Below are 17943 nucleotides of genomic sequence, written 5' to 3'. Positions count from 1 at the left end.
GCCCACGGCCTACAACTCCCATGGTGCCCGGCGGCGGCGGCGCGCGCGGCGGGCGCGCAGGGGCTGCCGGGGGCCGGGCCGTGCGCGGGGGCCGGCGCCGATGGCGGCAGGCGCAGGGGGCGGCTGAGGGAGCCGCCGGTGCCCGTCGCCTCCATCGCCCGCCGACGCCTCGCCCGCCCCGTCCCTTCGCCCGCCGCTATGGAGGCGCTGATCCCCGTCATTAACAAGCTGCAGGACGTGTTCAACACGGTGGGGGCCGACATCATCCAGCTGCCGCAGATCGTGGTGGTGGGCACGCAGGTGAGGCGGAGCGGGCCGGGGGCGCTGGCGTTCACCGCCCCGAGGGCAAGGTCGGGGTGTCCATGGCGCTTCCGCCGCCGCGGACCCGCGGCTGCCTCCGCCAAGGGCACGGGGGGACGCGGCGGGCGGGGCGGGCGGGACGCCCTGGGTGCCCGCGTTCCCCCCGCACGCCTTCCGCCGCCCCGCTGCCTCAGCCCGGCTGCGCCGGGAGCGCCTCGTGCGCCGCCCGCAGCCCTTCGGCGCTTCCCGGAGCGCTCCGGGCGGCACGGGGGCTCCGCGGGGCTGCGGGGATGGCTCCGGCCCGCACACCGGGGCTGCGGGTGGGGTCGGGGGAGCCGAGGAGCGGCGGCCGCCCCGGTGCGTCAGCGTGAGCGCCATCGATGCTCGGTCCGCGCCTTCCCTTCTTCGACAGCGGCCGCGCAGCCGGGGCCGAATAAAAGGGATGTGGCGGCGGGACGGCGTCTTGCAGGCGTGGATGGTTTTCATTTCGCCCGGGTTCCTGTGCCGTTTGGACTCTGCCTTAGCTGGCGATGAGGAGTGAAGGTGAGAGGCGAGGCCGGGGACTGTTGGCTGCAACAGTTGCCACACGTGCACGGTAGCGCTCCTGGGCACGGAGATAGCCCAGACCCTTTCCTATCTCTCCGAATGGGATGCTGCTCTTCAGCGGAACTTTTGGCAGCCGAACATGCCTGACCACAACTGCAAGAGTCACGAGGGAGTAGAAGATGAAGGGTTAAACAGAAGTAAAACTTGAAGCTAATGGATCTCTCCTTTTGTTTCTGTGACATTTAAATATCTATTGAATGTGCCCGTGCTCCTTGACAGTAGCTTGCTCGCCAAAGACTTTAATGCCAAGTACTCTGCACTTAGGATTTTTATTAATAACTTAAAACAGTAGCTGTATATGTAAAGGCAATGGCATTTTTCTATGTAAGATCAAAAAAGTATTTTTTTCAGTTTCACTCCATGAAATATACTGAAGTGTCATTTTTAAAAATACTTTAACAGCTCTGTCCCAGTTACCTTTTCCTATGTGCAAATACTTTCCATAGGTAAATACTGAGAGTTAAAACAGCATTGACATGTCTTTGCCTTCAGTAGTCTCCCCATCAGTATCAATATCTATTCAGTGCTGTATTCAGGAGATTTATGAACCCCTGTGAATTAGCATGAAATTTCCTGTCATGCCAAACAAAGTCCTTTATGGACTCCAGGAAAACATATAGTAAAATATCCAGCAAGCTGTATCTTGGGATTTTTTTTTTGTTTTAGTCAGGGTTGCTGGAAGAAAAAAAAGTCTTTACTGCCATAGTAATTCTGTAGATGGTTATTTTATGCAATCAGTTTTAGTTGAAATAAAATGCTATTAATCTATTAATTTGAAGTTAGTTTGTTGGAGTCCAGATTCCTGGAGATGTCTTAGATATGGCCTTAGAGCTGACAGTTTTGCTGCCTGTAGCTTGCTTCCTTTTTTTTTCCTCACATGTGCTTTTTAGACAGTCGTGTTTCTTTGTGGCCTTTAAGTTTGTTCACACAGTTGATGTGTCTGTAGCCCACTGGCATCTGCTGTCTTTGCTTTTTCATCCTTGAGTAATATTCACAATAAACAGTCTTGAATTTTTCTCCTCCATTTTTCTTGTAGGAAGCAAATGCTGCCAGTTAAGGTTTCTGTAATTCTCTGTTAATTGAGTTATGCCTTTTTTTCTTCCAATTTGCCAGTTGCTTTTTTTAAATGACCTTTTTACATATTCAGCAAGGAGAGGAAAAATGCTTTTTGAAGTAGTTTTCTGTTTATTTCCCTCTCTCTACCCTTTTGGAGTTTTGTGCTTGTGTCTTTCTCCACTTTTCCTTCTGTCCATTAAGTTAATTCTTTCTTTTCTGGAGTGTGTAGAACTAGAAGCTGTTTATAAGCCTTAATTCAGCTGTGAATATTTTCTGTTTCCCATGTTTCGTTTCCCTCACCTCAGTTGTTTGAGATTTGTTTGCTCCCTGCCTTGTGCCCTGAGCGATTGAAATTTCCCCTTTCTAGACACATTTTGGTGCTAATTGCAGATTGTTTATGGGTAAATTTTTCTCATTTGGATGTGGCCTCTTGCACTTGTAGTGCCACTTCCTGCCACTCAGTCATGAGAATTCCTTCTCTTTCTCCCCATAAATATTGTGTGAGTTATTTCTGTATCGTAGCACAGGGTCATTTAAGAAAACTGGGGACTGTGCTGGCAGAACTCAGAGGACACCTTCACACTGCCAGTTTATCTTCACTGTCTCAGGGTTTTGCTGCCATTCCTGGAGAGGTGTTCTATTTTTTCGCCAATTCAGTATTCCAGTTCTGTTTTTAGAACTGTGTGACTGAAGTGCAAAAAAAAAAAAAGTGTCCAGGTTAGGAATATGATATAAAAATATTTGTTCAGCGGTGCTGTAATACTCAGTGTTCTGGTTCATACCAACACTTTGTGCACTGTATTTGTTAGGGGGGAAAAAGGTGGGATTGAAGTGCCTCAACCAAACACATTCCGACTACAGTGAAAGGAGCCAAGGGGGAAAAAAGTAATTTGGTTAATTATGGCCTTTGATTTGGATAGGTGGTATCACAAAAATTAAATGTCTACACTACCAAAGTGGGCATAAGATTTGGAATAAATTGAAAACCAGCCAGACCACAAAATATCTGCCTAGAAGTAGGTAAAAATTAATTGTCTTGATTTATTTTTTGTGCCATTAATTCTTGGAGTATGTTTGGGATTTTTAGTAGCCATCAACCTTGTTTTATACAAACTTCAGTGTCAGCTTTGTAGCAAATTTCTTCTAATACTGATATAAAATCCCCTTGTGGGCTTTATTTGCACTTGGTAGTGTTAATTCAAGTAGAGACATTGTAGTGAAATTGATGCAGCAGCTGATGGAATTCACAGGTGAGATTTTGGATGTGACCTTTCATGTGTGCATTTATAGATTTTATATTTTGCTCAGTCTTCTGTCAATGCCATTTTGAGACTTTAAATGAGCAGGTGTAGTTTACAGTGTTTAATATAGTATAGTTTAATTTAGTTTACAGTATTTAATATTAATATCCATCATCTGTTGGATATTCCCCTGGGATTGGCTCACAAATGAGCATTACCTTTATTCCTTTTTTTTTTTTTTTTTTTTTTTTTTTTTTTTTTTTTTTTTTTTTTTACTGTTTGGTGGAAGTATCATGTTGGCTGCTACTGCTAACCCAGTTTTTATCGTAAAGTGGAAGGTTTCTTGATCTGAAGTCACAGCCTGAGCACGTGAATATGTATAAATTTATATTCTGGTAAGGTAATTAGTTGGAATGGTAATTTGGCTGTTAGGAAGTTGACAGCAATGGGAAGGTAATGTACAGTCCTGGCTAGTGGGATAAGGAAATGAGTGCAGCAGATGCTGTCAGAGCATCCCATGTGAGAGAGATTGGCACCTTGGTCTGAAGGTTCAGGTGCTCTGCAGAGCTTCTGGGACTTTCCCTGGCAGGGGAACAGAAATTTCAGCCACTTTGCTCATTCAGTGTAGCCTACATTGTGCTGGCAAAGAGCCACTTTGAGGTGAAGGATACTCCAGTTTGTACCAAGCAACCAGGAAAACCCCATGCCAAGCACAGCCGTGTTTTCCTCACTCCTCTCTTGCTGCATTGTTGGGTTGATTTTTGTAGGGTTTTGTTTGTTTGTTCTGATTTTTCTTTGGTGGTGTTTGTTGCTGTTGTTTTGTCCAAGGATCTTTCCTGGCAATTCAAGCGGATCCAAAACCTCATTTGTGTATACATTTGGATAGAGGATGTAGCCAGAGCATTGCTTCTGTGCTGGCTGGGGATGGGTTTTTTTTCTCCCAAATGTTTTAAAAATTTCCTGATTTCGTTTGGGTTTTTTCCTTTGTTTTTGTATCTGACATTTACAGTCTCTGCTTTTGGGTGTAACTGTTTTCCTTTTTGCCATCCTTTGCTCCTGTCGAGTCATGCCCTGACTGTTCTGCTGTCTGTTTCAGACGAGCAGCAAAGCCAGGCTGACATTAATTAGCTGTTTACATTTACCAGACATAATCTAAATGTTGCTGCTGGTGTGATACAGTGCAAACAACATTTAGTGTTGTGTTGTTTCTTTTCTCTGATGGGCTCCCTGTGCTTCTGAGCAGCTGAACTTCTTGTGTCCTGGAGGTTTCTGTGATGGAAAGGATGGCAGTTTCATTGTTTCCATCTGCAGACTTCGTATGAATTAAAATAAAATGATAGGTCTAAGAACTTGGTCCTTTAGCATTCTGTGATTCTTACTATGAAAGCATTATTAAACACCTTTTAGAGAAGATATTAATTTTCTTGTTTGCAAATACCTGGTTATTTTGGAAGAGTGGAGAGTCTGCACAGAATTCACAGTTGTAGAAGGATGTGGATAAAGAAGTCTTTTTTTATTTTGTGTGTGTGCTTTGTTTTGTTTTGATGCTTTACTGCAAGGGTTCTCTTCATCTTGTGATTGGCGGTTGTTTTCCTTGGAAAACCAGTGTTTTAATTAGACCAGTTGAATCTTGTATATTTTCCAGGGGGCACAGTGCAAAGAAAAGATATTTTCAGGAAGATGGATGGGAAGAGTATTACAACAGCACAGGCATTTGTTTGTCACAATCTGGAGAGAAAATGGCTGTGTAGTTCTTGGAAAAAAGTTATGTGGCAGCCAGAAGGTTGACTAACTTAGAGATTTGGGATTTGGGTTTGTTTTAATAATACTGTTGCTTAGAACTTTCAAAATTTGAATATGCAAGTTGGCTTTGTTTTGATTCACTTTACTGCAAGTCGTGTATATAGCAGTATACACAGTACTTTGTGAGGTCAGGATATCTTGCTTGCAAATGTGAATCTTCAAATACCACAGTTCCATGATGTAACTGAGAGTCTCTAAGTTGTTTCTACTTAGATGAGGCATTTTTTTTTCTTCAGTGAATTTTTGGAGGGCCTTGGGAATTGATGTCCTGTGGAAGAAGACATCTGTTAATCATTGCTGTTTGATTGTTTTTGTATTTGCTGTTGTTTGGCACATGTCTACAGTTAGATATGGTGTAAATGTGGGAGTTCAGAAGAATTTTGCCTGAGCTGTGTCAGTTCTGGCTTTCCTTACTAGTTTTACATAAGCTGTTTTATGTGGGGATATTTCCTGTGACTTGGAGTCTCCCTGACTTATCCAGGAGAGCTCTCTGTTCAAGGAAATGGGGAATGCCCTGCAGGAACAACAGTCTTGTAGTCTGGACAAGATCTTGCATGTATTTTGCAACAATGAGCAGTGCATTATGCTGATTTTGCTGCTTGCTCAAGTTGTGTTCAGCCTGTTGTCTCTTTTGCATCTTTCAGAAGTGTTATTTTGTTTCAAACAATGTCTTAAAATAATTCATTTGGCCTGCTTATAGCTTTAACATTCTTTTTTTGATTAGTAAATAAATTTTTAAATTTGTTAGCTGTTTAGAACCAGCCTAGCTTGGAGCATTCCTAGTTTGAATAGTAAAATTTTGTTATAATACCTGTTCCAACTAAAGCAGTTCCTTTGTGGAAATTGCATGTGTGCTCACCTTTTATTCCAGAATAATTCGTATTTGCAAAATAAGGAAAGAAAAAAAAATAATACTGCTGCTCTTTAGTTATAGTGGGCTGAACTCTTCTAGGATGGCTACAGCAAATAACTTTTTAAAGCACCAATGTGGGTAATATCCTCATGGATGAGATTCCAGCACAAGTGCATTAATTTTTATTTCCCAGTCTTAGAATGAAAAGGTAGGAAATTCTCTATGTAAGTATTGCCAAGGGCAGGATTTACCAGCAGGACTTTGATACTTCTTGTATGACAGAAACTGCAGCATTGCCACCATTTCATCTCACATGTCTAAGCCAGATGCATTGCTTTATTTAATAGAACTCTTCAGGAATTATGTGTCATTGAGAAGTCTGTCCTACTTCACAGTTCCTTACTGTCATATTTGACTGTTTGCATTGTGCCACTCCAGAAGCCAGAGGGAATTCTGGCGTCACTGCCTCTGTTTTCTTGTGCTGTCCTGTAATCAGTCCATGTTGTGTTGCAGAAGTTCTTTGCATTTTTTCCCCTATTGGATGAAATAGTAAAAAAACTTAGCAGTTTGCCCTGTTCAAAAACAGTGAGCTAAATTTTATACTCCTTTCAAGTAATTTTTGTTTTGAAAGTTTCCCAGTAGTTTACTGGATATGTTTCCTTAGCAAGTTTTCTTTTCCCCCAGATGATCTATTGTGCATTGGCTCCACAAAGACATTTTGAAGTCTAAAGGTAGACAAAGGTAGCAGGGGATTCTTGTAAGATGACTGGAAATTTGTTGCAGCTGATGCAAGTCCATGATCATTTTAACAGTACTTGAAATACACAACAATCAACAACCTGGGCATGTGACTGTAAGAAATTTGATGGTTCTTGTGCATCAGTGACACTCCAGGTGAGCCTTGTGTTAATTTGCTTTCTTGGGCTAATTTGACTTGATGGACTTCCTAAGAGTAAGAGCAGACTTTGCTTATTTAATGAGCTAATTGGTGAGAGCCTGTGACTGAAGGACAGTGAATCACAGGGCAGCTGGCATTCCTTCCAGGGCTGCCCCATGGAGCACAAAGCAATAATCCATACAGCTGCTTGGGAAAACGAGTGGAGGTCTCAGGAGAGCAGTGCTGGGGGAACTCCTGCAGCCTCAGCACTGCAGACTCCTGCAGGAGCTAGAGATGAGGACAAGCTCGCTCAGGGGTATAAAAATCCTGCCTGCATGGGCAGAGATGGTACTGAGAAAGCCTCTGTTACTGGTAGGGACATCAGAAGCAGCCGGAAGTTCCAGCACTGGGTCAGGAGTGGAGGAACAGGAGAAATGAGGGACACACAGGCATGCTGCTGGCTATGACAGCTGATCCAGGGGCAGGGGGTGTGGACAAGGCTGAGGTGCTTGGTCCTTTCTTTGCCATCAGGGTCTTCTAGGCCCTTGTCCCTATGGACGGGGTTAAAAGTGGAGAATAACTCAGTGGTGCAAGAGGACTGGGTCAGGGCTCTTCTTCTGGTATGGAGGAGAGATCTTTGCATTCTGTTTGGTGGAGGGCACAAGTCTTTTAAAATAGGAATTTAAATATCTTTAGGATATTCCTCGTTAGGAATGCTAATGAGGATGTGGAAATAGCATAAGAAAAAGAAATGGGATGGGATGAATGTGAGTGGTTGTTCACAGTGTTACTTCAGCATTTTCAAGATAGTCTCTTCCCTCTGACTTGTCAAGGGCCCTAAAGTGGTTTTTGAAAGTAACATCTCTGGGTGTTAATGAGGCTGGACGATTATAAAATCATGCACTTGCTGTGTGCTGCTTCTGAATTTCTAAAACTGTGGTTTGTAATGCAGCAGACTGTAACCCACATTTTCTCTTAAGAATCAGTGTAATGGATGGGAGCAAATGCCTTTTGATACTTAAGTGCACACAGTTGAAACATGCAGGGATAAGTAAAGAAGAAATGAAGGATAGGGAAGCAAAGCAACCTCATGAGGAGTGTTAAAAATCAAAGTGCTGGTTATTTCGAATGGATCACAATTCTTACAGCTTGCAGCTTTTTAATTTGGGAGGATAAGTGCACAATTGTTTCCCGGTGAGTGCCCTTCATCTTTGATTGTCAACATCATCTTCAGATTAATCTAACCCAAAGATGAACATACAGGTGTTACAGAGGCAGTGAGAATGCTGGGAAGGTTTTAACACACTCCAGCAGCACATGTGATGTAAAATACTGAAGTCCTGCCTGCATCATCTCTTTTTATCTTAGTACTTTGGGGGAAAATAGTTTTAGCATCCTCCAGACTCAGGTGTTTCCCTGTGAGGTTAATGGTGGTTGACAGAGCAGAGTGTAAAACTCTCAGCCATGGTAGTTTGACACAAAGGTTAAAGGAGTGACACAAGATATTCCTGTATTTGTCCCCCCCCCCCCCCCCTTTTTTTTTCTGAGCAATCTCTATTGTTCCTCTAGATAGCACAGCTAATAGATATTTCAAATTAGGATCAGAAATATCCAGAGGATAATTTGCCTGATCTGCTACTAAAGGTTAGAGTTTGTTAATGCTTTTCTGGACCCATTGTTAAATGAATTTATGGAGTTCAGTCCATGCTTAAAATTGTGCGTTTCAGTGACATGGCTAAACAAGTGTGCTGCTTCTACAGACTCACCCAAAACTTCTATGGTATCTTTGGTGATCTGGTAGTAGCGTCTGTTTACATTTGTGGTATGAAGGACTGACTGAACTGACTTTGTATTCTTAACAGACCCATATCCCTTGTTGCCCCTCACTGGCAGAACAAAATCAGCTTTGTGTTCACTGCCTTCCTCCCCGTGTTCCCAGACAGGTCTTGGTAATGGATGCTGAGGAGTCCAGATTAAGAAGTGCGTCATTAGATAATTGTGTTCCAACAACAGATTGCTTTAGTTGGGAGTGTAATGCAATTTGAAAGAATTTCCTGATGCATGGAGGACTGTAATGTTTCATTTAATGTGCTTGCAAAGAATCCAGATCATTCCTTCCCCATACAGAGGTCCCTGAGTGTAGGGACATCTGAGGACGGCAGGGAACAGGGAACTCTGCAAATCTGAGACACGTATAGAAACACGAGGTTTTATTGCAAGGGTCGTGGGTTAAAAAGGGGTCTGCCTTCAGCCATCAGCCTCGGCTGAAGGGAAGCCCCAAGGAGACTGAGAGAGAGATAAGAGGTAAAAGGGTGAGAGCAAGAGAGAGGGATATGAAGTGAAAGCAAAAAAAGGGGCCGAGGACCCTGTTACAATACATTATATCTCCTTTTCTATTGAATATTCTACTTTACATTAATCAACCACCGCGAGATACAAAACCTACAAACTTTGCATACAGCCTATGAGAACTACTATATTACCATATTAATCTGCATTCTAAACTCCAAAGACTACTTTCTACCTTGACCAGGCTACTCCCCAGAGCCCCTTTGTTTGTTATCACCCAACCCATCACCAACTAATCGCTGTCTTCCTGCCTGCCCTGCCTACATCTCAAAGCTAGCTTTCATTTCTATTTCACTCACAGGTTTTATATTTTCAGTATTTCTTGTCAGGCAATCATATCTGTAGGCTTTCCCTGTCTCACCTTTCCCAACACCTGGGAGTGCTGTAAGACACAATGGTTTGCTTCCACGCATACCTTGGTGTTCCCATTTTAGTTTCCTGCATTACCACTCCTTTGGAAGGGCTGAAGAGCAGCAGTGTGCAGCAGCTTGCCCTTTCCTGGTGAGGTTCTTGATAAGGATTCCAGCTATTTCTTACTATCCTTTATGTGCTTGGATTATATGTTCATGAGAAGCCACTTCATCTAAGTCTGATCTCCAGCCTTTTGAGACTGAGTGATCATTTTTCCCATGCCTAAGAAAATCTTGCTCAAGAGACCACTCATCAAGATTGGAAGAGACCTTCAAGATCACCTAGGCCAACCGTAACATCAACCCAGCATAATCACCCCTAAGCCATATCCCCAAATGCCACATCCAGATGCCTCTTAATGTTTGAAATAATTTTGATAAATGAAGTACTGGTCTTTGTTGTTTTGGGTTTTTTTTTTCAATGCAGAAGATTGACCTTTATCATCTCTCATTTTTTTGGTTAGGCATTTCTCTTGTTTTAAGTAAGTTTGTTGAGAAGTGGTTTGTTATTTGTCTCTGTGAAGTTTGTTTTTTCACAGTCCATAATATCAGTAGTTTTTCAGTAGTGGGCAGGAACAGGAACTCTCTCAGGGAGGCTTGCAGACCCAGTTCCTTTTGGTCACATTGTTCTTAAGTTATTTGATAAGAGTTCAGTGCCCAGTGGTCTGTTACAAGCTGCTTCCAGGGAAGGTGCCCAAAGTTGATTTGGAGAAGGACAGTTGAAGAAAATTATTAATAACTTTCTAGGGGAGTTTTTTGAATGAAAAACAAATCTTAATAAGGCTGTATTTCTGTTTAACCCTGCTCTTTTTCCAAGTCTTTCTAGACCATTGATCTCACTGATGTCAAATGTGAATTGAAAAATATACATAATCTGCATTGGTGTGTTATTTTCCCATTGTGACAAATGATATTTTTGATAAAACATCTCTTTATTTCTGTGCCATAAAGCATATACAATGAAGTGGTACAATAAAAAAAGGCTTTCATTTGTTACTGTTGAAACTTTCTAGGGGTTTGGCCTTTTATTTTATTTTTTTTTCTGCGTACAAGCCCTATTTCAATCGGTTTTAAAGCTCTGATACAATATATTTGTGCCTTGTTTTACTGCACCAGTAGGAATGTGCTGTCTGATAGTAACGTGTTGCTTGACCTCTGATCTGCTTTTGAGTTTCAAAAAGTCACTTAATGTCACAAAATTTGTGAGATTTAAGGATATTCATCACTTCTTGTATATCATATTATGTAGGTTATATACTCAGCATTTGCTTGAAGTCTCAAATCTGTTACTTCAGAACTGGTAGGCTTAGTGGAGGTTCTGTAGCAGTTACATAATGCACTTTCCAGCTGTCAGAAGCATCATCTGGTGGTTTCCTTTTTTTGGTTTTGTTTTCTTGCTTGTTTGTTTTTAACAAGAGAATTATTGCAGAAACATTTCCTGGATGGTGGCAATGACTGTCAGAGCAGGTTTTCTCATGGCATCACTATGTAGACTTAGAGCTGCTGAAAATTGAAAGAGTTTAATACAGTATTATTAAAAAGATCAAATCTTCTCAATTAGGTTGAATATTATCTTGATATAGCTGGGTCTATTTTTTATTGTTAGTTTTAATATGGTATTTGTCTGAAATTGCTTTTAACACCCAGGCTTTCACAGGTGCTTGTTGGACCAGTTGTGAATCTTATACAAAAGTCCTGCAGGAGAACGTTTTAAATGTAGTCTCTCAGAGAGTATTTGTAATTCACAGCCTTTAAGTATTTTCCAACTTTTTACAGTTTGTTGGTATGTAAAGACTTAAGTCTATAGAGAGAGAGAGAGAGAGTGGGATGTCATGAAACAAGGTTTGTTTCTATGTTTAGGGTGTAAAGCAATGTCTGTACTTAACAAGCTGATACGATGCATTACAAAAAAAAACCAAACCCCAAACCAACCGAACAAAAAAACCCAAACAGCCCCCCATCCAACCAAACCTGAAACTGAAAGGAATATAACATTGTAGCAGTCTAATGTATACATAGTTAATAATATGTTTGTGTAATGGCTGCAGTTGGTATCAATACAGCCAGCCCTTGTTCATTCTATGAAGTGCTAACAGAGGGTTAAATTCCTCAGTTTACAAAGCAGTTTAACTTCAAGATGTTAGAAAATGACATAGTATAAGACATCAAATTTCTTTCTGAGCACTACAAAGAAAGGCATTTTTTTTTCCAGAAATGTTTCGGGAGAGTTTGATATTTGAGAGAGTTTGATATTTGAGAGTTTGATATAGAAGAAGTTACATAGGAGATGAATTTTTCTGAAACCTATTATGAGTTTAGTTTAACTTTAGGAGATAAAAGCCATGGGACAGTTAGAAACCATGTAGGTAGAGATCTGCTCTGAGTATCCCAGGCAGGTTTAGATGGTTCCTGGCTCTTAGCAGACTTGTGTCCTTGAGTGCTTGTGCAGGGCACTGCTGTGCCTGCAGGGAGTCTGTCATATGCTCCTTCAGGCACCCTATAGCACAGGATGAAACAGAGTGCTGTTCGCAGGCCAGATGAAAGCAAACTCAAACATCACAGCGTTTTTATATTTCAGAAAGTAATGTGGCTGTATTTCACTTTTCAGAGCAGTGGGAAGAGCTCTGTGCTGGAAAGTCTCGTGGGGAGAGATCTGCTCCCACGAGGGACTGGAGTTGTCACCCGGAGACCCCTCATCCTGCAGCTGGTGCACGTTGCCCCTGAGGACGGGCGCAAAGGAGCTGGAGATGAAAATGGTGAGTGTCATCCAAGAATGTGCTTTGCCTTTTTGGAAAGAGAATTCAAGTCTTGTCCTTTTAAATGAAAAATCAGCTGCTGTAATTGTAAAACTCTAGTATGCTTTTTAAAATTTGCTTGGAAGAAAACACAGCTGTTTGAACATCTGGTTTTTCCATTTAGCAAATGTCATGAAGTCAAAATCTTTTGGATATTCAAAATAACCTTAATGTTTTAAGCTTTCCTATTCTTGGGAATTTCTTTTGAGAAAAACAGGCTGAAGAAAGCATTTCAGTTGTAAAGATAATTGTCTGGAGTGTAGAGAACATGATTTTCTTGTGTGTGTGTTTCATCCCCTCCCCTTTTGCTGTATAAATAAAGTGTTTCATTGAGAGGGTGATGAGTATGAGAGTTTTTAGAATGAGGGTAGGAAATAGGTAAGTTCTGAATGAAGACGAAGGAGGAGAAATGAAAATGAACTTGTAGTAGATGCAAACAGAATTGAATACAGAATATACTTGTTCTGTAGCTTGCAGATGCTACCCTACTGGGCTGCACTGGGAGACTCCCAAGTGCATCAGGCACAGCACTTTAAATGTTCTGAAGCTGTTTGCTTTGAAGCTTGTCTTCTGTACTGCCTCTATTTTATCCTTCAGCAGATCAAGAAAGTGATCTCAATTGTCCCTTGGGAGTTTCAGTGCTCATTTTATGCCAACTAATGCTCCTGATCTTAGGAAGGAGCAGCAGGGGCATATCCACCTTCTGATTGTAAGATAAACCTTAGGTTTCTTATGTAGACACTAACAGCTGCACAGGCTTTTGTTGGCATGATAAACTTGGGACTATAAATATTAATTCTCATTGTGTTCAAATTTTTGTTTATTTGTTTGCACCAATAGTAAGTCAAGGTATCAGAAGTTCTTTACAGTATTTGTTTTCCTGTAATATTTATGGCCTTTGCATTCTGAAGGACAGTTACTCATATTGTGCTGTTTGAAAGATTTAAGCTCCAGTCTTAATTACTGTAATAAGCAGAGAACACAGAGTTCATAACAATTAGCCTGCAAACCATGTGAGGAATTGTAGGGACAATTCAGGCTGGAAATGATCTCAGAATACTTCTAGTCCCAATCTCTTCTCCTCAGTAGGGCCAGCTCTGAAGTCAAGACCAGGTTTGTTTGGTCTTCATCTGTCTGGGTCTGAAAACCTCAAAGGGTGGAGAATTCAATCTCTGTGCAACATTTTAGAGATGGCATGTTTGATGTCTTTAAATGCAATTTTGCTTTGCTTGTACTATGCAGTGTATAGTTTGTATTTCTACAGCTTCTCAGAATGCTTGGATTCTGAGTTGTAGGGTAAAATATTATTTTGTTCTTCTTTGCAACTTCACAGGTGTAAAAGGAGGTTTTCTGATTGGAGTATTCTGAGAGCAGAGCCTTTTTGGTTTAGGTTGTATTTGATTTGAGGATTTGCATTTTAAATTTAAAATTCATAGGGATATTAGGCTAAATTATTATTTATTATGCCCACTTAGATTTTTTTGGGAAAAGCAATCAATATATAAGATGTTAATGTTATAATCTCACCTTGTTCTTCTGAGAGATGTGGGCTTGTTTGGTAAGAACAGAAATTTGATCAGAACAGAAATTGTGATTTGCCAATTGAGTGTGAAATATCTCTTCTCTCCAAAATTCAGGCAAATTGTGGTATAAATGGTGTTGTCACTGACCTGGTTTAACTTATGTTCAGATTGTGGGGTTGCATCTGAGAAGATGGGATCGAGTAGCTTGGAAAGAACAAAGCTGACAACCTCTTATCCTGGCTGTGCTGTGTAATGTTGTAATAAGTGCCATTAGAGGTCTTTTTTTAGAGGTAATTTGATTTGTAATGGGTAGATGTTTAGGTAGGGTTGAATATGGATTTGGGATTTCCCAGAGGGATATAGTCTTGCAGAAAAGGATTTTATCCAGATGAGGGATTTCTTCTTTACAAGTTGAATGTTGGACAAGAGAGTATCAGTCTTGGCATGCTGCTTTCTGAATGCTGGCATTGAGCTCTCTGTGCACACAGATAGTTTTATACAACTCTCACTTCTCTTTTGTGATTGTCACCTGCATCCACCCTAATGTTTGCTCTACTGGCATTATATATTAACATAGCCATTTCAAAATAGCTGCTTCTCTGTGGTTCTTCCAAGCTTTAATTTTCCCTCTGGTGGAGTGTTGGCATCCAGAAAGCTTCCCAGTTTTTAACACAAAGCACTTATGGCTGCTGGGCTGTTCACTTAGGGAGGGACAAATGATACCTTTGTGCTGTGATCACTGCAATAAATCAAGAGAGTCAGAAAAGCCCAGAGATGAATTTTCCATGAAATGTGAAGTTCTGTATTTTTATAACAGGCTGATCTGTATATTCTGCAGAGAATGTGTATAGTTTGATGTGAAGGAAATGTTCTCATCATGCTTTTGCTGTTCATTGTTGGCCTCTAGTGATTCAGCACAGATGGTGTGTTTGATGTGATGATACCACTATGTGGTGTTCTCTGATCAAATTGCAAGAGAAGCAGCACTTAGCAGAGACCTGGGCCTGGCCTTGTGAATTATTAAATTGGCCTTGCAGTGAAGACCTATAATGGTAGTTCAGAAATGGAAAATAAGAGAGAACATACCAGTGGCCAGGTAGTAAATGCTTATAGAGTTTTTTTGGTCTGTTCCAGGATAGGAAACAGAATGTTGTTCAAATTCTGAACAGACAGAATTGATACAGAGCACAGGAGTAGTTAGTACAGATCCCTTACTTGATAAATCTGCTCTGTTTTGTCAGCCTTTTGCTCTCCACTTCAGATAGGAATCTCTTACCCCTGGCTCCCTAACAGTGTGGCCTGCTGCACTGGGCTTGGCTTTGTAGAAGCACTAGAGAGGAAGAGCTTTTCCCTCAGAAGTGCTTGCGGTCTAGTTGGCCCCAAGGATGGGGAAAATGGTACAAGAGTTAGTATTTGGGAAATTCTCCTTGCCATGTTGCAGGAAATCCTCTGTGGTGCTGGCTTTTCTGACTCCCAGCAGCTTCTCCCACTGAAAATGACTTAACATTTCTATTGCTTTAGGAAGGGAGAGGAAACAAATGCATAACTGCATGAGTCATCTTTGTATTGTCTTGAAATTAAAGGAGTGTTATAGAGTAGGACATAACTAATACAATTTGGTGAAGGGCAGTCCTGAGAAAAATCAAGTAATGTGTGTGCTTTTCCTGGGTATTTATTAAGGTTTTCAGGTCTTACTACAGGATATGGAAAACCAGAAAAAATACAGACTGTTGCTTTATTCATGAGATGTGGTGGTGGTTTTCTTATAGAAAAGTAGGATCTGTCTGTTCTTAATAGCTGCTGTTTTAGTAATTTCTTATAATGTGTAATGCTGGATTTCATCATGACCAAAGTATCATTTCTTCATGCCTTTATCTAGCATTTAATCTTTAGTATAATCAGGTGATTAATTCTTCTGAAGGTATTGCATGAAAAGCCTCCAAAAAGTACCATGACTGAGGCAAGACTGATTTACCAGTAAAATGAGTGATAAAAAAACATTCTACGTGGAAACCAGAACAGTGGGTTGCTGAATGTAGGCTAATTAAAACACTTTCTCCTTGCCTGGAGCATTGTTAAATTTACAGAAATGCAAATCCTTCCTCCTTTCCTAAAAAACTTATTTCCATTAAGTGAGATCTATTGGGAAACTTTTCCGTAGGTGTTAGCAAGTTAAAGTACAGTGTCTCTGACCTGAGTGTGTCTTTTTAGTATTTATTTTAAGAAACTTGTAGATAATACTGGAAAAAAAACATATATACATAGAACTAAGCCTAGTACCTGGCTATAAATTCCCCTGGCACCAGAAAGAGAATAATTTAAGACTAAGACAATGTGTGAGAAGGAAATCATCTCCTGAGGAGGGACAGAACCAGGGGATGTTTGGTCCATATCTTTAAAATCTAACAGTGGCAGTATCTTGCTGTATATTTTTCTTCTTGGCTTTAAGCCTTTCTTTACTCCCTTAGATTCCATTTACTCCCTTAGACTCAAGAGGAGATGAGCAATACAATACTGAACATACTTCCTCTTTGTGCATTTTACTTTATTTCCTCTGAACAGTAAATAAAACCTGTTAAATAAGCTGGAGTAGAGAAACCCTTTCATTTTGCACTTATTTTGGAGACTGGTACGTCATTTTGCCTATTTACCAACAAATACAAACAAAAGCTTTTTCCTAATGATGTTTTCTTCATGGCTCATGTGCCTGCACCAAAGTAGGCATGAAAGCTTGGTTTTAGAAATTTTTCTTTAACAGATCCAGAATCATATTTCTATTGATGATACACACACCTTTGACTGAGCAAGACAAGACATCAGCTCTCCTGATGAGCTAAGCTTTTCAAACAGATGAGTTGATTATTGTCCTGCTACCTGCATTTTGTATCAAAGAGGCACACACCAAAATATCTTCACCAGTTTGTTTTGATGCTTGCACTTTCAGGGTGTTGTACAGAGATCGAAGGAAAATAGAGTTGTGAATTCATCAACCCCTCAATAAGAAGTTAGGGGTTTTTTTTGTAATGAAATTTCCATAAAAACTTTGAAAAAATTGAAAGTTGAGATGGGTGATGCATATGTTGTCTCTTCTTAAATCTGTCTCAGAACTGATGTTATTCTTTAATTGAGTCTGAAAAATATTGATGCACAGCATCCGATTTCCTTCCCATTCAATTACACTACTTCCAGTGACATTATAAATGTTTCTTTACTCTTTCTGGTTCTTGAAATGAGTAAATTATGAGAAACATATTTTGCCAAATAAGTTGAGCTTTGTGGAGCCCAGTGGTGCTGTTTCCTGTGCTCAGATAAGAAAAGACTTTGAGCTGTTGGAATCAGGTTAATGGCAATAATAGTCATTATCAAGTAAACTTTGTTGTATAGAATATCTAATTAATACGCATCATTTATATGTGTTTAATTGAGGTCTTATGGTTTTAATTAAGGTTTTAAGGTCTTTCTGTGCATATTGCTAATATGTTACATACTCTCATCAATACTAGAATAGCATGCACATCTGTCTGCATGCATTTGTGTTCTTTGTAATGGAATTTAGTACTGAAAGTGAATAAAATGCTGTATTAAATATGATTAAAAATGTTAAACACCATTCAATGCTGTTTCTCTTTAACTGCAGACCCTGCTACATGGAAAAATCCAAGACACCTTGCTAAAGGTTGCCTTTATCCACTTGCTTTTTCTGCCTACACCTGAAGTGCATGCTTATATACACTAATCACATACATTTCATGCCACATGATTGTTGATTACACTTTTCCTTTTACACTTCAGCTACTGTGGTGATTATTTTGCTGTCTTGTGGTCTGATTGATTTTCAGTTTTCTGACCTTGTTGCATTAGAATGAGGTGATTTTTGCTTTTCTTCTGTGCTGTTGCTGCTTCATAGCACTTTTAATTCCCAAATCCTTAAAAAAAAAAAGTTGATCAACTTCCTTAAATTTCAGTTTAAGTGAAGAAAATGTTTTGAATGATTACTTGGTTGTAGATACACCATGTGTTTGCCAAAAGGTTTCTTGTAGACAGTTCTTGTAAAGCAGGTTGCTGTGTCAGGGAGCACAGAGGAAATGACTGCAACCAAAAATTGGAAATAGAACTTGCCACTAATACTT

General features: G+C 40.5%; 1 protein-coding gene across 4 annotated transcripts in view; it reads left to right on the top strand.

The window, feature by feature from the left end:
- Nucleotides 1-91: 91 nt before the first annotated feature.
- Nucleotides 92-17943, top strand: part of DNM1L (dynamin 1 like) — a 36349-nt gene continuing 18497 nt past the window's right edge. For 2 of the 4 annotated variants that reach the window (XM_066183848.1, XM_066183846.1), the window contains exons 1-3: nt 92-300; nt 12104-12251; nt 17451-17489. In XM_066183848.1, coding sequence (XP_066039945.1) covers nt 199-300; nt 12104-12251; nt 17451-17489 — 289 coding nt within the window. In that variant the 5' untranslated portion in view covers nt 92-198. The remainder of the gene's footprint in view (nt 301-12103; nt 12252-17450; nt 17490-17943) is intronic. The other 2 variants (XM_066183849.1, XM_066183847.1) reach the window with 1 other exon arrangement.

The sequence above is a fragment of the Chamaea fasciata genome, unplaced genomic scaffold (assembly GCF_029207755.1).
Source record: "Chamaea fasciata isolate MVZ Bird 193981 ecotype frontalis unplaced genomic scaffold, bChaFas1.0.hap1 SCAF_5, whole genome shotgun sequence".
In the NCBI taxonomy this organism is placed as follows: domain Eukaryota; kingdom Metazoa; phylum Chordata; class Aves; order Passeriformes; family Sylviidae; genus Chamaea; species Chamaea fasciata.
Note: the sequence above shows the minus strand (reverse complement) of the source record. Positions and strands in the feature narration are given on the sequence as shown.